General features: G+C 43.2%; 1 protein-coding gene across 1 annotated transcript in view; it reads right to left on the reverse strand.

Moving 5' to 3' along the window:
• LOC115145396 (myosin light chain kinase family member 4-like) overlaps positions 1–16,864 on the reverse strand; it is a 68,196-nt gene that overhangs the window by 40,048 nt on the left and 11,284 nt on the right. The window contains exon 2 of the mRNA XM_065003222.1: positions 8,460–8,754. Coding sequence (XP_064859294.1) covers positions 8,460–8,754 — 295 coding nt within the window. The remainder of the gene's footprint in view (positions 1–8,459; positions 8,755–16,864) is intronic.

The following is a 16,864-nucleotide window of genomic DNA, read 5'->3' on the forward strand; positions in this document are numbered from 1 at the left end:
CCACCCCCCACAGGGCCCCCTCAGGGGTGCGTGCTCAGTCCCCTCCTGTACTCCCTGTTCACTCATGAATGCATGGCCAGGCATGACTCCAACACCATCATTAAGTTTGCCGATGACACAACAGTGGTATGCCTGATCACCGACAACGATGAGACAGCCTATAGGGAGGATGTCAGAGACCTGATCGTGTGGTGCCAGGACAACAACCTCTCCCTCAACGTGATCAAGACAAAGGAAATGATTGTGGACTACAGGAAAGGGAGGACCGAGGGTAGTGCGTACGGCCCAGTGCATCACTGGGGCCAAGCTTCCTGCCACCCAGGACCTCTATACCAGGCGGTGTCAGAGGAAGGCCCTAAAAATTGTCAAAGACTCCAGCCACCCTAGTCATAGACTGTTCTCTCTGTTACCGCACGGAAAGCAGTAACGGAACACCAAGTCTAGGTCCAAGAGACTTCTAAACAGCTTTAACCCCCAAGCCATAAGACGCCTGAACAGCTAATTAAATAGCTACCCAGACTATTTGCATTGCGCCACCCCCCCCAGCTAATTAAATAGCTACCCAGACTATTTGCATTGCGCCCCCCCCCCCCCCCTATACTCTGCTGCTACTCTCTGTTTATTATCTATGCATAGTCACTTTATTAACTCTACCTACATGTACATATTACCTCGACTAACCGGTGCCCCTGCACATTGACTCTGTACCGGTACCCCATTATATAGCCAGCCTCGTTATTGTTATTTTACTGATGCTAAATGATTTGTTACTATTTTTTTTAAATATTTTACTCATCTATTTTTGACTTAACACTTATTTTTTCTTAAAACTGCAATGTTGGTTAACTTTTTCAGCATACATGGCAGTGTTCGGAATTTCGATTGGCTGACATGCCCAAAGTAAAATGTCTGTTACTCAAGCCCAGAAGCTAGGATATGCATATGATTGGTAGCATTGGATATAAAATACTCTGAGGTTTCCAAAACTGTTACAATAATACCTGTGAGTATAAAAGAACTGATATGACAGGCAAAAACCAGAGGAAAACCCATCCAGATTAGTTTTTTATGAGGTCACAGGCCCTTTCAATGCTAGCCTATGGGATATACAAATGGGATATACAAATAGATAGGACACAGATTGCGGTTCCTATGGCAACAGTCTTTGGAAGGGGTTTTAGGCTTGTTTCTTGAAAAATGAACAAGTAGTTGTAGTGTCTCTCATCAGAAAAGTAGTCTCGGCGCGTGAATGAGATGCGCACTCTTCGTTATTTATCTTCCCTATTGAAGATACTATTCTCTGTCTTAAATATTATTGTTCATTTTGATATTAGAGTACTTGAGGATTAATTAGAAACATAGTTTGACTTGTTTGGATGAACTCTACCTGTAACTTTTTGGATTTGTTTGTATGCAAGTTGTACGAGTGGATTACTGAGATCATTGGTGTCAACTAAACTTTTTGGGATATAAGGAAGGACTTTATCAAACAAAACAACCATTCATTGTGTAGCTGGGACCCTTGGTATTGCAAACAGAGGAAGATATGCAAAGGTAAGTGATTTCTGAACCTCAGATAATCGCATGGTATGCTTTCGCCGTAAAGCCTTTTTGAAATCTGACAACGCGGTTGGATTAAGAAGAAGTTAGGAAGAAGTTAGGCTTTTAATGGTGTAAGACACTTGTATTTTCATGAATGTTTAATATTACGATTTTTATATTTTGAATTGTTCTGTAATTTCACCGGATGTTGTCGTAGGTGTCCTGTAAGGTCTACTACATTGTATTTGGCACAAGTGACAAATAACGTTTGATTTGATTTAGTAGGAAACAACTTTGCCAACATTATCATGTCATCAAATGTACTTTAAACAGATGGAAATGTTACAGTATCATGAGCTATGTTGTTGATGTAAATTGAGAAGAGCGTGGGGCCTAGGATTGAGCCTCGGGGTACTCCCTTGGTGACAGGCAGTGGCTGAGACAGCAGATCTGATACATTGCACTCTTTGAGAGAGGTAGTTAGCAAACCAGGCCAAAGACCCCTCAGAGACACCAATACATCTTAGCCGGTCCACAAGAATGGAATGCTCCACTGTATCAAAAGCCTTGACCAAGTCAATAAAAATAGCAGCACAACATTACTTAGTATCAAGGGCGATGGTGACGTCGTTGAGGACCTTTAAGGTTACAGTGACACATCAATAACCTGAGAGGAAACCAGATTGCATACCAAAGAGAATACTATAGACATCAAGAAAGCCGGTCAGTTCATTATTGACACTTTTTTCCAACACTTTTGATAAACAGGGCAAAATAGAAATAGGCATATCACAGTTAGGATCAGCTTGATCTCCCCTTTAAATAAAGAACTAACTGTGGCTGCCTTCCAAGCAATGGGAACCTCCCCAGAGAGGAGAGACTCTCAAAAGGTCAATCGATAGGCTTGGCAATGATAGGGGCAGCAACCATAAAGAAGAAAAGGGTCTAACCATCTGACCAAGATGTTTTTTGGGGCTCAAGTTTAAGGAGCTCCTTTAGCACCTCAGACTCAGTGGCCGTCTGCAGGGTGAAACTTTGTTACTTCTTTGGGAACGGGGGGCAGTATTGAGTAACTTGGATGAATAAGGTGCCCAGAGTAAACTGCCTGCTACTCAGGCCCTGAAGCTAGAATATGCATATTTGGATAGAAAACACTCTAAAGTTTCCAAATCTGTTAAAATAATGTCTGTGAGTATAACAGAACTCATATGGCAGGCAAAAACCTGAGAAAAATCCAACCAGGAAGTGGGAAATCTGAGGTTTGTAGTTTTTTAAGTGATTGCCAATCCAATATACAGTGTCTATGGGGTCAGATTGCACTTCCTAAGGCTTCCACTAGATGTCAACAGTCTTTAGAATGTTTCAGGCTTCTACTATGAATGGGGAACGACCAAGAGCTGTTTGGACCAGGGGTCTGGCTGAAAGACATTAGCTAAGTCTCTCGCGCGGCCGTGAGAGCGAGCTCCGTTCCCTTTCATTTCTAAAGACAAAGGAATTGTCTGGTTGGAATATTATTGAAGATTTATGATAAAAACATCCTAAAGATTATATACATCGTTTGACATGTTTCTATGAACTGTAATGGAACTTTTTTGACTTTTTGTCTGGACTTATTGCCCGCGCCTTGTGCATTTGGATTACTGGACTAAAAATTTTTAATAATAGATTTAATGGTGCTCCGTGGGACATTCAAAGTTGCAGATGTTTTTTTATAACCCAACCGTGATCTGTACTTCTCCACAACTTCGTCCCTGACCGGTTTGGAGAGCTCCTTGGTCTTCATTGTGTTGCTTGCTTGGTGGTGCCCCTTGCTTAGTGGTTTTGACGACTCTGGGGCCTTTCAGAACAGGTGTATATATACGGAGATCATGTGACAGATCATGTGACACTTAGATTGCACCCAGGTGTTCTTTATTTAACTAATTATGTGACTTCTGAAGGTAATTGGTTGCACCAGATCTTATTTAGGGGCTTCATAGCGAAGGGGGTGAATACATATGCACGCAGTACTTTTCCATTTCCACTTTTATTTTTTATTTTTTTAAAGTTATTCTGTTCATTTCACTTCTCCAATTTGGACTATTTTGTGTATGTTCATTACATGAAATCCAAATAATAACCTATTTAAATTACAGGTTGTAATGCAACAAAATAGGAAAACGCAGAGGGGGATGAGTGATTTTGCAAGACACTGTAAGGGACATGGGCAGCTGTGAGGAGGGTTTATTCTCCAGGTCTTTAATCGTTTTCCAGAACTTCTTGGGGTTAGACCCACAGGGAGAACTGCTCTTAAGGTAACTAACTTTGACCTTCCGGATAGCCTGATTGCATTTATTTGTCATTTGCCTGAACGAGAGCCAGTCAGCCTGAGTATGTGTGTGCCGAGCCTTTCGCCAAATGCAATTCTTGAGGTGGTGTATCTCTGCCAGATCACGGTCCAACCAGGAGCTAAACCTGTTTTTAATTCTAATTTTCTTTATGGGGGTGTTTGTTAACAATACCAGTAAATATTATTTTTTTAAATGTCCAAGCGTCTTCAACAGAGGAGATCAAGCTGATTCTATACCATTTTACAGAGCCCAGTTCATGTAGGAAGGCTTGCTCATTAAAGTTTTTTAACAAGCGTCTATGACAAATCAGGACAGGTCATTTCACTGAGCAGCCATCACGAACAAGCTGTAAAAACAGTGATAACTAAGGTCATTACAGAAAACACCAGACTGATATCTATCAGGATTATTTGGGGTGGCAGGGTAGCCTAGTGGTTAGAGTGTTGGACTAGTAACCAAAAGGTTGCAAGTTCAAATCCCTGAGCTGACAAGGTACAAATCTGTCGTTCTGCCCCTGAACAGGCAGTTAAACCACTGTTCCTAGGCCGTCATTGAAAATAAGAATTTGTTCTTAACTGACTTGCCTAGTTAAATAAAGGTAAAGAACAAAAAATTGTGAGGAGTCAATTGGTAATAATCTGAGAAAAATTTAGGGGGTCCCATTGCTTTAGGACTTGGTCAGGTGATTCAAACATGTCCCAGTTTAGGTCATCTAGCAGGACAAATTCAGACATAGGGTCAGGAGAGAGCTTAGGGCAGGTTCTGATGGAGGACGATAGCATCCGACAACAGTCAACAAAGAGCTATTTGAAGTTTAATGCTTAAAACCAGTCAATCAAATTGTTTGGGGACAGACTTGGTGGAGACAAACAAGCACTGAAGGTGGTAAAGATTGCCACTCCCCCACCTTTTGAAGATCTGTCTTGCTGAAAAAGGTTATAACCAGAAAAATGTGTATTTAAAACATTCTTCCTTAACCATGTCTCAGTAATGACCGACACATCTGGATTGGAGGTGTGAACCCACACTTTCAATTGATCAATTTTAGGTAATAATCTTCTAGTTTTAACCTGCAGAAAACCCAGGCTTTTACGAGAGCAGAAATCAGTAAAGCAGATATCAGAGCACAAGTCAGAATTGGGGCTAGCAACAGTAGATGGGCCAAGGTGTACATGCACATTTCCAGATATCATCAGAAGTAATACAATCAAGGCACGGCAGAGGACAGGGAGAGCTTAGCAGTGTTGATTTATGACATTTGAATGTTCATTAAATGGCAACAAGATCATATTGCAATTTCATCAGGTAACATGAATACAAAGCCGGCGAGAGGTGGTTAGAATAGGATGGGAGAACAAACGTCTGTATAACCAATAGAGAGCCAGAGTCCCGAGTGTAGGAACAAACATAGTCTGTCCCATGGTTGGGTAACAAAGAAAGTTCATAGTCAACAAAGCAGGTAGGAGTCATGAAGCAAATAGAAAAATGTCAAAATGCACTTTTTAAAAAAAATATAACAACTTGGGGCTAGCCATTGTAAGTTCAGAGTCACTCGCCCCAACAGTGCGTACGTGCTGGAGGCGAGCGAAAGATTGGGAGAGAGGGGGGAGTGTGGTGGGGGTACCTGTGCCAGACATGGGGAGACAGGCCAGGGCAGATGGTGAACAGATGGAATCCAAGCAGCAGGCAACGGGAGTAGGTGCCACACCCTCTTGAGAGAAGCTTTTATTTCTGGAGGCAGATTTCTTGTAGAAAATGCCAGTGGATGGTCTCTGAACAGCGGAAGGGGGCTTCAAAGGCCTCTGGATTTGGGTGGGGCAGGCTGCGAGAGACTACTGCCACTTGTTGGGCCCAAAGGCTTCGACACCCCTCACTTCACACCTCAGTGCTAATTGAAGTTGTATATTGTCTGTCCTAGCAAGCCTGGCAGCCTTAAAAGGATCTGACCCTATTTTTAAATTTTAGCCTAAAATGACATACCCATATCTAACTGCCTGTAGCTCAGGACCTAAAGCAAGGATATCTATATTCTTGATACCATTTGAAAGGAAACACTTTGACGTTTGTGGAAATGTGAAATGAATGTAGGATAATGTAAAACATTAGATCTGGTGAAAGAAGGAAAGGAAAGGAAAAAAGTCATCTTTGAAATGCAAGAGAAAGGCCATAATGTATTATTTCAGGTTAGGTACAAATTAAGAGTATATGTGCAAAGTTTTAGACTGATCAAATGAATCACTGCATTTATTTTCAAGTCTACCCAAATGTGCCTAATTGGTTTATTGATACATTTTTTAAGTTAATAAATGTGCAATCTCCTCAAACAATAGCATGGTATTATTTCACTATAATAACTAGATTAACAGTTAGATTTACACAAATGTAAGCTTTCGGACCATGTAAGATATGTCTATGTCCTGGAATGTTTTCTTGTTACTTACAATCTCATGCTATACACATTAGCCTACATTAGCTCAACCATCCCGTGCGGGGGGGGGGGGGGGAACACAGAGGAATGTACTTTACTTTATTTTAAAAAAATTCTTCTTCTTCTTGGCTTTCAAAATAGCATCAGACCAAACCATTTTGGCCCATTCCTCCTGACAGAGCTGGTGTAACTGAGTCAGGTTTGAAGGCCTCCTTGCTCGCACACGCTTTTCAGATCTGCCCACACATTTTCTATAGGAATGAGGTCAGGGCTTTGTGATGGCCACTCCAGTACCTTGACTTTGTTGTCCTTAAGCCATTTTGCCACAACTTTGGAAGTATGCTTGTGGTCATTGTCCATTTGGAAGACCCATTTGCGACCAAGCTTTAACATGTCTTGAGATGTTGCTTCAATATATCCACATAATTTTCCTCCCTCATGATGCCATCTATTTTGTGAAGTGCACCAGGCCCTCCTGCAGCAAAGCAGCCCCACAACATGATGCTGCCGCCCCCGTGCTTCACGGTTGGGATGGTGTTCTTCGGCTTGCAAGCTTCCCCCTTTTTCCTCCAAACATAACGATGGTCATTATGGCCAAACAGTTCTATTTTTGTTTCATCAGACCAGAGGACATTTCTCCAAAAAGTAAGATTTTTGTCCCCATGTGCAGTTGCAAACCGCAGTCTGGCTTTTTTGATTGGCGGTTTTGTAGCGACCCACTGGAATTATGATACAGTGAATTATAAGTGAAATAATCTGTCTGTAAACAATTGTTGTAAAAATGATAGATAAAAAAGTAGATGTCCTAACCGACTTGCCAAAACTATAGTTTGTTAACAAGACATTTGTGGAGTGGTTGAAAAACGAGTTTTGTTAATGACTCCAACCTAAGTATATGTAAACTTCTAACTTCAACTGTAGACTAGGCTATGGCTGTGAGTCAAAATGCAAGCTGAGTGCAATTCTCTGCTGGGTGTGGGAAATCATATGCGCAATGTATTGTCTGACATCAGTTACATGATCATTAGCCTATAGTGCCTAACTATTGCCTGTCGTGCCTCCTACTCAGTGGGGTAAAGTACTTAAGTAAAAATACTTTTAGTAAAAAGTAAAGTAGTTTTTGGGGGGTTACTTTACTTTTTATATTTTTTGCAACTTTTACCTTTACTTCACTACATTCCTAAAGAAAATGATGTACTTTTTACTCCATACATTTTCCCTGACACCCAAAAGTTCTCATTACTTTTGGAATGCTTAGTAGGACAGGGAACAGGTCCAATTCACACACTTATCAAGAGAAAACCCCTGGTCATCACTACTGCATCTGATCTGGCGGACTCGTTAAATTATGTAAATTAGGTCTAAGTGTTGGAGTGTGCCACTGGCTATCTGTAAAATATACTTTTACTTTTGACACTTAAGTATATATTTTAGCAATTACACGTTCTTTTGATACTTAAGTATATTTTAGCAATTACACATTCTTTTGATACTTAAGTATATTTTTAACCAAATACTTTTTGACTTTTACTCAAGTATTGATGGGTGACTTTCACTTCAGTCATTTTCTATTAACTTTACTTTACTTTTACGCAATTGTGTACTTTTCCCACCATTGCTCCTACTGGCCCTCCAACACCACTTCCAGCAGCAGCTGGACCAGGACCAAAGCTGCTTAGCTTCAGAGGCAAGCCAGCAGATGAATTGTGTACTTTTCCCACCATTGCTCCTACTGGCCCTCCAACACCACTTCCAGCAGCAGCTGGACCAGGACCAAAGCTGCTTAGCTTCAGAGGCAAACCAGCAGATGAGAGGTACAGGTGAGGATTTGGTTGCAAGACTTACCTGTTGGAGAGGGATATAGGTGAGGATCGGGGGTGATAGCCTTACTTTTTACAGGACTGTTGGAGCTAGAAACACAAGCATTTCGCTGCACCTGCAATAACATCTGCAAATCTGTGTAGGCGACCAGTAAACTTTGATTTGATACAGTTGAGGAATGGGGTGAAGACCCTACCTGTCGAGGGTAAAGGGCAAGAGGATGGACGGGTATAGGTTAGTGGATGAGTATATAAGAGGGTTAGGGTATGAATGAGGTTTAGGGGTATAGAGAAGAAGATGAGGAGTACAGGTAATGAGTGTTCGGGTGTAAGGCCTACCTGTTGTGGGTCTCCCTCCAGCTCCACATGCTTCAGCTCCCAGAAGCTCCTCATGGTCTCCACCTTCTCCAGGTGTCTGAAGAACGCCAGACGGCCCAGACGAAGGCTGTTGCTATGGTTACGGATCACCTTTAGCCGCTCCATCTTGTCCCCAGCAGGGGAGGAGTTGGAGCAGGGCTGGGACCATGGCGGCCCCGACGTCTGGGTCTGATGGACTCTTCCAAATTGCTTCCTGCTTCCTGAGGTCGACTCACTACCACAACCCTCAGAGCACGGAGAAGGCTTCTTATCTGACCTACAACAGCAACGTCAAACAAATAAAACAAAATGAGATCAGTTTGAAATAGAATCAAATATTATACTATTTTATTGCTCCTGAGAGGGAATTTTTTCTCATCTGATTCTGAATTGCAGATTTACAGGTCCTAATACAGTATCATTCATCCATCAGTTTCCAGCTCTATTGAAGCAGTCTATATCTGGAGATGATGGCAGTGCTTTGAAATAACGGTAGCTGTAAAGCTCTCCCTCACTAATCTTGCTAATCCTCCATGCCAGTGGGACCATTTTACAATCTAACTCTGTTGAGTGATGATACGGAGGAGGAATCTATACTGATACACCCTCTGAATGACACACATACAATTCATGTCTCAATTATGTTACATCAACAAGGGATCATAGCTTTCAGTTGGAATCACCTGGTCAGTCTATGATCATAGTCAGGTGTTGCTAATGTTTTGTACACTCATTGTATGTAACTGCATAGCGGCATTGGTGTTCCCAGTTTTTACAATTACAAAGGTAATCTCAACAAGTGTATATAGCATGACAAATCCTTTGGGGTGAGTTTCTATAAAGCTTCAAAACACTAAGTAGCATCATTTTTGTCTGCTGCCTATAATAGATGTAAGATGATCTTAGTGCTTTCAAGGAAACCCAATTCTGTCTGGTTTTGATGATTTGGGAACTTGACTGTGCCAAACAACAACTTAATAGTTCCTAAAACTGTATGAGTCTGTGAGACACTTATATCACCAGATCAGCAAGTAGTCAGCAGGCTCAAGTTAGTATTGTGCTGACCCTAATCATACTGGTGTGGATATTATCTTATTACACTGTCCTGTCCAGCAGGGTTTCAGCAACTACAGGGATTCGTGGCCAAGTCAGAACAGTGCAGCTTGGCTCGGCTCATTAGTGTTCATAAAGGATTTTACAGACGTCATCAAGGGCCAGCGGTCTGCAGGCACAAATCCTACCGCCTCCGTCCCGTCCTAAACCTCCCCCTCAAGGTCCTATTTCTTCTTCCTCAGAATCAAGGGACTATTTCTCAGTGTTGGATTTCAAGACAATCTCAGTCAGCAATGTTGAAAACCACACAGCCTGTCAGGAACACACCTGTTCTTCCTGCCTATTTCTGTCCTGTTCCACACACGGTTTATTTCTCAACATTTAAAGCAACTTCTACATTATATAAGAAGCCACAGGCCTGGATACTATTCCTGCAAGGTTTCTTATAGATTCTGCTGAGCAAATTGAACACGGCTTCTTTCCCAGGGACATGAAACAGACAAAAGCTATACCTCTGTATTAGAAGGGGATAGAGTCTGACCCTGGGAATTATAGGCCTGTATCCATCCTCAGTATAACATCAAAGATCCTGGAGAGATTTGTACATGAGAAAATGTATGAATTATGTCAACAAACAAAGTCTAATGTATGATTTTCAGTCAGGTTTTAGTAGAACATACTCCACTGATTCATGTCTTCATGTTATGGTGTCCATGTCACCAACAAAATATCATGCTCCAAACACACCAAGACAGTCTTGAAGAGGGCACGACAACACCTATTCCCCCTCAGGAGACTGAAAACATTTGTCATGGGACCTAAGATCATCAAAAAGCTATACAGCTGCACCATCGAGAGCATCCTCCTGACTGGTTGCATCGACAACCTGGTATGGCAACTACTCGATCTCCGACCGCAGGCACGTCAGAGGGTAGTGCGTATGGCCCAGTACATCACTGGCCCAGTACATCACTGGGGCCAAGCTTCCTGCCATCCAGGACCTCTATACCAAGCGGTGTCAGAGGAAGGCCCTAAAAATTGCCAAAGACTCCAGCCACCCCAGTCATAGACTGTTCTCTCTGCTACCGCATGACAAGCGGCAACGGAACACCAAGTTTAGGTTTTATCCCCAAGCCATAACACTTCTGAACAGCTAATCAAATGGCTTCCCATACTATTTGCATTACCCCCCACCCCCATCTTTACACTGCTGCTACTCTCTGTTTATTATCTAAGCATAGTCACTTTACCTCTACCTACATGTACATGTTACCTCAATTACCTTGACTAACCTGTGCCACCCCCCACATTGACTCTCTACCAGTACCCCTTGTATATAGCCTACACTTATGTTATTTTATTTCTGCTCTTTAATTATTATTATATTTTTTTTATTATTTTTTTACTTCAGTTTATTTTAGTAAATACTTAACACTTATTTTTCTTACAACAGCATTGTTGATTATGGGCTTGTAAGTAAGCATTTCGGCGAATGTGACAAATAACTTTTGATTTGATTTGATTCATCTGGAAAGAGATTCATGAGAAAAATCTCTGTGGAATGGTACTGTTTGACCTACAAGAAGGCCTTTGATACAGTTAACCACTGTAGTCCTATTTATCAAGTAGGGAGCAAGTAGGTTAATGGTTCACTGTGTCAGGCAAATCCAATGAGTTGTGGCGTTCCGCAGGGGAGGGTGCTTGGGCCTCTACTGTTTCTACTGTAGATTAACAATATGAAAGATGCTTGTTCTTGCCGTCTTTGCCTTTATGCGGATGACTCTACACTTCTGGTGTCTCACAAAAGTAAAACTATGTTGGAGAGAATACTTAGCGCAGAGCTTACTAAAATTAACAAATGGATTGGAGATAATACGCTATCTCTACACTTAGGTAAATCTGAGGGAATTGTTTTTGCATCATTTACATTTACATTTAAGTCATTTAGCAGACGCTCTTATCCAGAGCGACTTACAAATTGGTGCATTCACCTTATGACATCCAGTGGAGCAGCCACTTTACAATAGTGCATCTAAATCTTTTAAGGGGGGTGAGAAGGATTACTTTATCCTATCCTAGGTATTCCTTAAAGAGGTGGGGTTTCAGGTGTCTCCGGAAGGTGGTGATTGACTCCGCTGTCCTGGCGTCGTGAGGGAGTTTGTTCCACCATTGGGGGGCCAGAGCAGCGAACAGTTTTGACTGGGCTGAGCGGGAACTGTACTTCCTCAGTGGTAGGGAGGCGAGCAGGCCAGAGGTGGATGAACGCAGTGCCCTTGTTTGGGTGTAGGGCCTGATCAGAGCCTGGAGGTACTGAGGTGCCGTTGCCCTCACAGCTCCGTAGGCAAGCACAACGGTCTTGTAGCGGATGCGAGCTTCAACTGGAAGCCAGTGGAGAGAGCGGAGGAGCGGGGTGACGTGAGAGAACTTGGGAAGGTTGAACACCAGACGGGCTGCGGCGTTCTGGATGAGTTGTAGGGGTTTAATGGCACAGACAGGGAGCCCAGCCAACAGCGAGTTGCAGTAATCCAGACGGGAGATGACAAGTGCCTGGATTAGGACCTGCGCCGCTTCCTGTGTGAGGCAGGGTCGTACTCTGCGGATGTTGTAGAGCATGAACCTACAGGAACGGGCCACCGCCTTGATGTTAGTTGAGAACGACAGGGTGTTGTCCAGGATCACGCCAAGGTTCTTAGCGCTCTGGGAGGAGGACACAGTGGAGTTGTCAACCGTGATGGCGAGATCATGGAACGGGCAGTCCTTCCCCGGGAGGAAGAGCAGCTCCGTCTTGCCGAGGTTCAGCTTGAGGTGGTGATCCGTCATCCACACTGATATGTCTGCCAGACATGCAGAGATGCGATTCGCCACCTGGTCATCAGAAGGGGGAAAGGAGAAGATTAATTGTGTGTCGTCTGCATAGCAATGATAGGAGAGACCATGTGAGGTTATGACAGAGCCAAGTGACTTGGTGTATAGCGAGAATAGGAGAGGGCCTAGAACAGAGCCCTGGGGGACACCAGTGGTGAGAGCACGTGGTGAGGAGACGGATTCTCGCCACGCCACCTGGTAGGAGCGACCTGTCAGGTAGGACGCAATCCAAGCGTGGGCCGCGCCGGAGATGCCCAACTCGGAGAGGGTGGAGAGGAGGATCTGATGGTTCACAGTATCGAAGGTGTCCATACCTAAATTGAGTAGGTCCTCTGAAATCAGAGTAGAGCTAGGGTTGAGGTGCTGACTACTAAAACCTCTGATAGCTACTTGGGATATATCCTTGATGGAAGCTTGGGAGATGTGAGCATGGCCACTAAAGTGCTAGGGAAGGTTAATGCCAGGACTGTTGGTCTAGAAAGTCCAAGCTGCTTGATAAGGACTCCATGAACGTGCTAGCCACTGCCCTCATTCAATGACATTTTGACTACACTAGTACTTCTATCTAAACTAATGAAGGGGAAGCTCCAGATAGCCCAGAATAAGCTGACCAGGGTAGTATTAAAGGTGAGTTCACATACCTACATAGGCAGGAGCTGCTTTCAGGAACTCAACTGGCTGCCTGTTGAGCCTAGGGTGTCCCCTAGCCTCAAACCTAGACTGGGTTTGGTTTACAGGACTATTTATGGTTCTGCGCCCAGATATCTAACTGATTTACTTTCCCTGTGTTAGGAATGCACACATTCACAGCACCAGATCAGGTGTTTCTGATGTGTGCTTATACAGGTTCCGGTATAACGCTGGGAAAGGTCATTTATTGGATACTGGAGCCTCAGAGGGGAATGAGATGCCTCTTCCCATAAAAATGACGTCCTCTCTGGGCAGATTTAAAAAATAAAGTAAAAAAATGGTATTCTGTGCCCATATGAATGACCCCTATGATGTAACTACAATGGTGAGATAGATGTTCTTCTTTGTTTTCTGTTTTATTATCTCGCTGTCATACTGTGTTCAACCGTGTTCGATCTTACCTAGCCATCTTGCTTCAAGAGGACCACAATGGAAATAAGTCCCAGACTTTATTGTGTGTTATCCTCAATGGCTTTACTCATGTGTTCCTGGGTCACTAGTCTTTTCAGTTCGCTGCAGCTAGCGACTGGAACGAGCTGCAACAAACACTCAAAGTAGACAGTTTTATCTCCATCTCTTCATGCAGACTCAATCACGGACACTCTTACTAACAGTTGTGGCTGCTTTGCTTGATATATTGTTGTCTCTACCTTCTTTGCCCTTTGTGCTGTGGTCTGTGCCCAACAATGTTTGTGTTGCTACCATGTGGTGGTCATGTTGTGTTGCTACCATGCTGTGTTGTCGTGTGCTGCTGCCATGCTGTGTTGTCATGTGCTGCTGCCATGCTGTGTTGTCATGTGCTGCTGCCATGCTGTGTTGTCATGTGTTGCTGCCATGTGCTGCTGCCATGTTGTGTTGCTACCATGCTGTGTTGTCATGTGTTGCTACCATGTGCTGCTGCCATGTTGTGTTGCTACCATGCTGTGTTGTCATGTGCTGCTGCCATGCTGTGTTGTCATGTGTTGCTACCATGTGGTGGTCATGTTGTGTTGCTACCATGCTGTGTTGTCGTCTTTATGTAGTGTTGTGTTGCTACCATGCTGTGTTGTCATGTGTTGCTACCATGTGGTGGTCATGTTGTGTTGCTACCATGCTGTGTTGTCATGTGCTGCTGCCATGTGGTGGTCATGTTGTGTTGCTACCATGCTGTGTTGTCGTCTTTATGTAGTGTTGTGTTGCTACCATGCTGTGTTGTCATGTGTTGCTACCATGCTGTGTTGTCATGTGCTGCTGCCATGCTATGTTGTCGTCTTTATGTAGTGTTGTGTTGTCTCTCTTGTCGTGGTGTGTTTTGTCCTATATTTTTATTTTTAATCACAGCCCCCGTCCCCGCAGGAGGCCTTTTGCCTTTTGGTAGGCCGTCATTGTAAGTAAGAATTTGTTCTTAGCTGACTTGCCTAGTTAAATCAAATGAAATCAAATAAAAATTAATGTATGGCTTTTTCAAGTTATGTGTGCTTGTTTATTTTTTTTAAATGGTCGAATTAGTCAACTAAACCAAAAAAGAAAAGGACGTTTTCCAAAATAGGGGAGGGTTGTCAAACTTTTTTTTTTTGCTTTTGGGATGGTTGTGTTGTTTTTTATTGAGCACGGGAAAGGGTTGTACGTTTTTTCACTAGTTTACATTCGCTCTTTTGCAGGTTTTACTGGATCATTTCTTCCATCATAGCCACATTTCCTCATCTGCTTGCATACGCCTCCCTTATATCAAGCTGTTTTGGCACTTGCCTTATGTACTACGCATTTTCACTCTAACTTTCACTATACCACAGGTCAATATAGTTTACCAGTCTAACTGTCTATCCTGCCCTCTATCCACCATTCATAGTGAAAATAGTGGTAGGTGGATTGTTTGTCCAGATATGCAATAGGCCTACTAGCAGTCATAGCACACATTTTTAAAAAAGCATTCAATGCTACAATTTTCAACATGAATCCACAAGAACAAATTAGGATAAGCTGAGAGAGCGGAGAGTGCATGTGCATCTCATGAAAGAAAAGCGAAGATGTGAGACAAAAAGCTCCCCTAATGATCTTGCTTTGAGACAATATCATTTTCAAATGACCCTACCTAGACTACCCTATAACACCACAATGTAATGAATAATTGCATTATTGTTTCAAGTGAGTACAAAACTCTACTCTAGGCTTCAGTGAAAATGTCATTTGAATAATGGTGTAAAAGCCCTGTTTATACAGCTGCAAATGGAATGTTTCATTCCATTTGCATTAGTTCGTCCTATAATAATGTGGCCACATATACTACAAGACCAAAGGTATGTGAACACCTGCTTGTTGAACATCTCATTCCACAATCATGGGCATTAATATGAAGTTGGTCTCCCCTTTGCTGCTATAACAGCCTCCACTCTTCTGGGAAGGTTTTTCCACTAGATGTTGGAACATTGCTGCTATAACAGCCTCTACTCTTCTGGGAAGGTTTTTCCACTAGATGTTGGAACATTGCTGCTATAACAGCCTCCACTCTTCTGGGAAGGTTTTTCCACTAGATGTTGGAACATTTCTGCAGGGACTTTCTTCCATTCAGCCACATGAGCATTAGTGAGGTTGGGCGCTGATGTTAGGCGATTAGGCCTGGCTCGCAGTCAGAGTTCAAATTCATCCAAAAAGTGTTCAATGTGGTTGAGGTCAGGGCTCTGTGCAGGCCAGTGAAGTTCTTCCACACCGATCTTGCTTTGTGCACGGGGGCGTTGTCATGCTGAAACAGGAAAGGGCCTTCCCCAAACTGTTGCCACAGAGTTGGAAGCACTGTCTAGAATGTATGTATTGTATGTAGAATGTATGTATTGTATGATGTAGCGTTAAGATTTCCCTTCACTGGAACTAAGGGGCCTAGCCCGAGCCATGAAAAACATACCCATACTATTTTTCCTCCTCCACTAAACTTTTCAGTTGGCACTATGCATTCAGACAGGTAGCGTTCTCCCGAGGCGAAAGAAATGCACTCCTATTTAGGCAAGGTGCTGGCTAGCGGAGTAGAACACTTCAAAAATAAACGAGAGCCACACACTCTAGGAGCTCAGATGCAAAAAGTATTATTGTCCAACGTTTCGACAGACAAGATGTCTTCATCAGGGTATATTTTTTTAGGTAGCGTTCTCCCGGCTTCTGCCAAATCCAGATTCGTCCATCGGACTGCCAGATGGTGAAGCGTGATTCATCACTCCAGAGAACGTGTTCCCCCTGCTCCACAGTCAAATCATGGCGAGCTTTACACCACTCCAGCCAACATTGGCATTATGCATGGTGATCTTAGGCTTGTGTGCGGCTGCTCGGCCATGGAAACCCATTTCATGAAGCTCCCGAAAGACAGTTATTGTGCTGACGTTGCTTCCAGAGACAGTTTGGAACTCGGTAGTGAGTGTTGCAACCGAGGACAGATGATTTTTACGCGTTACGCGCTTCAGCACTCGGCGGTCTGGTTCTATAAGCTTGTGTGGCCTACCACTTGGCGGCTGAGCCTTTGTTGCTCCTAAACGTTTCCACTTCACAACAATAGCACTTACAATAGAAAATCTTTGGAGGGAGCTGAAAGTCCGTATTGCCCAGCGACAGCCCTGAAACCTGAAGGATCTGGAGAAGGTCTGTATGGAGGAGTGGGCCAAAATCCCTGCTGCAGTGTGTGCAAACCTGGTCAAGAACTACAGGAAATGTATGATCTCTGTAATTGCAAACAAAGGTTTCTGTACCAAATATTAAGTTCTGCTTTTCTGATGTATCAAATACTTATGTCATGCAATAAAATGCTAATTAATTAA

The sequence above is a fragment of the Oncorhynchus nerka genome, linkage group LG17 (genome assembly GCF_034236695.1).
Source record: "Oncorhynchus nerka isolate Pitt River linkage group LG17, Oner_Uvic_2.0, whole genome shotgun sequence".
NCBI lineage: Eukaryota > Metazoa > Chordata > Actinopteri > Salmoniformes > Salmonidae > Oncorhynchus > Oncorhynchus nerka.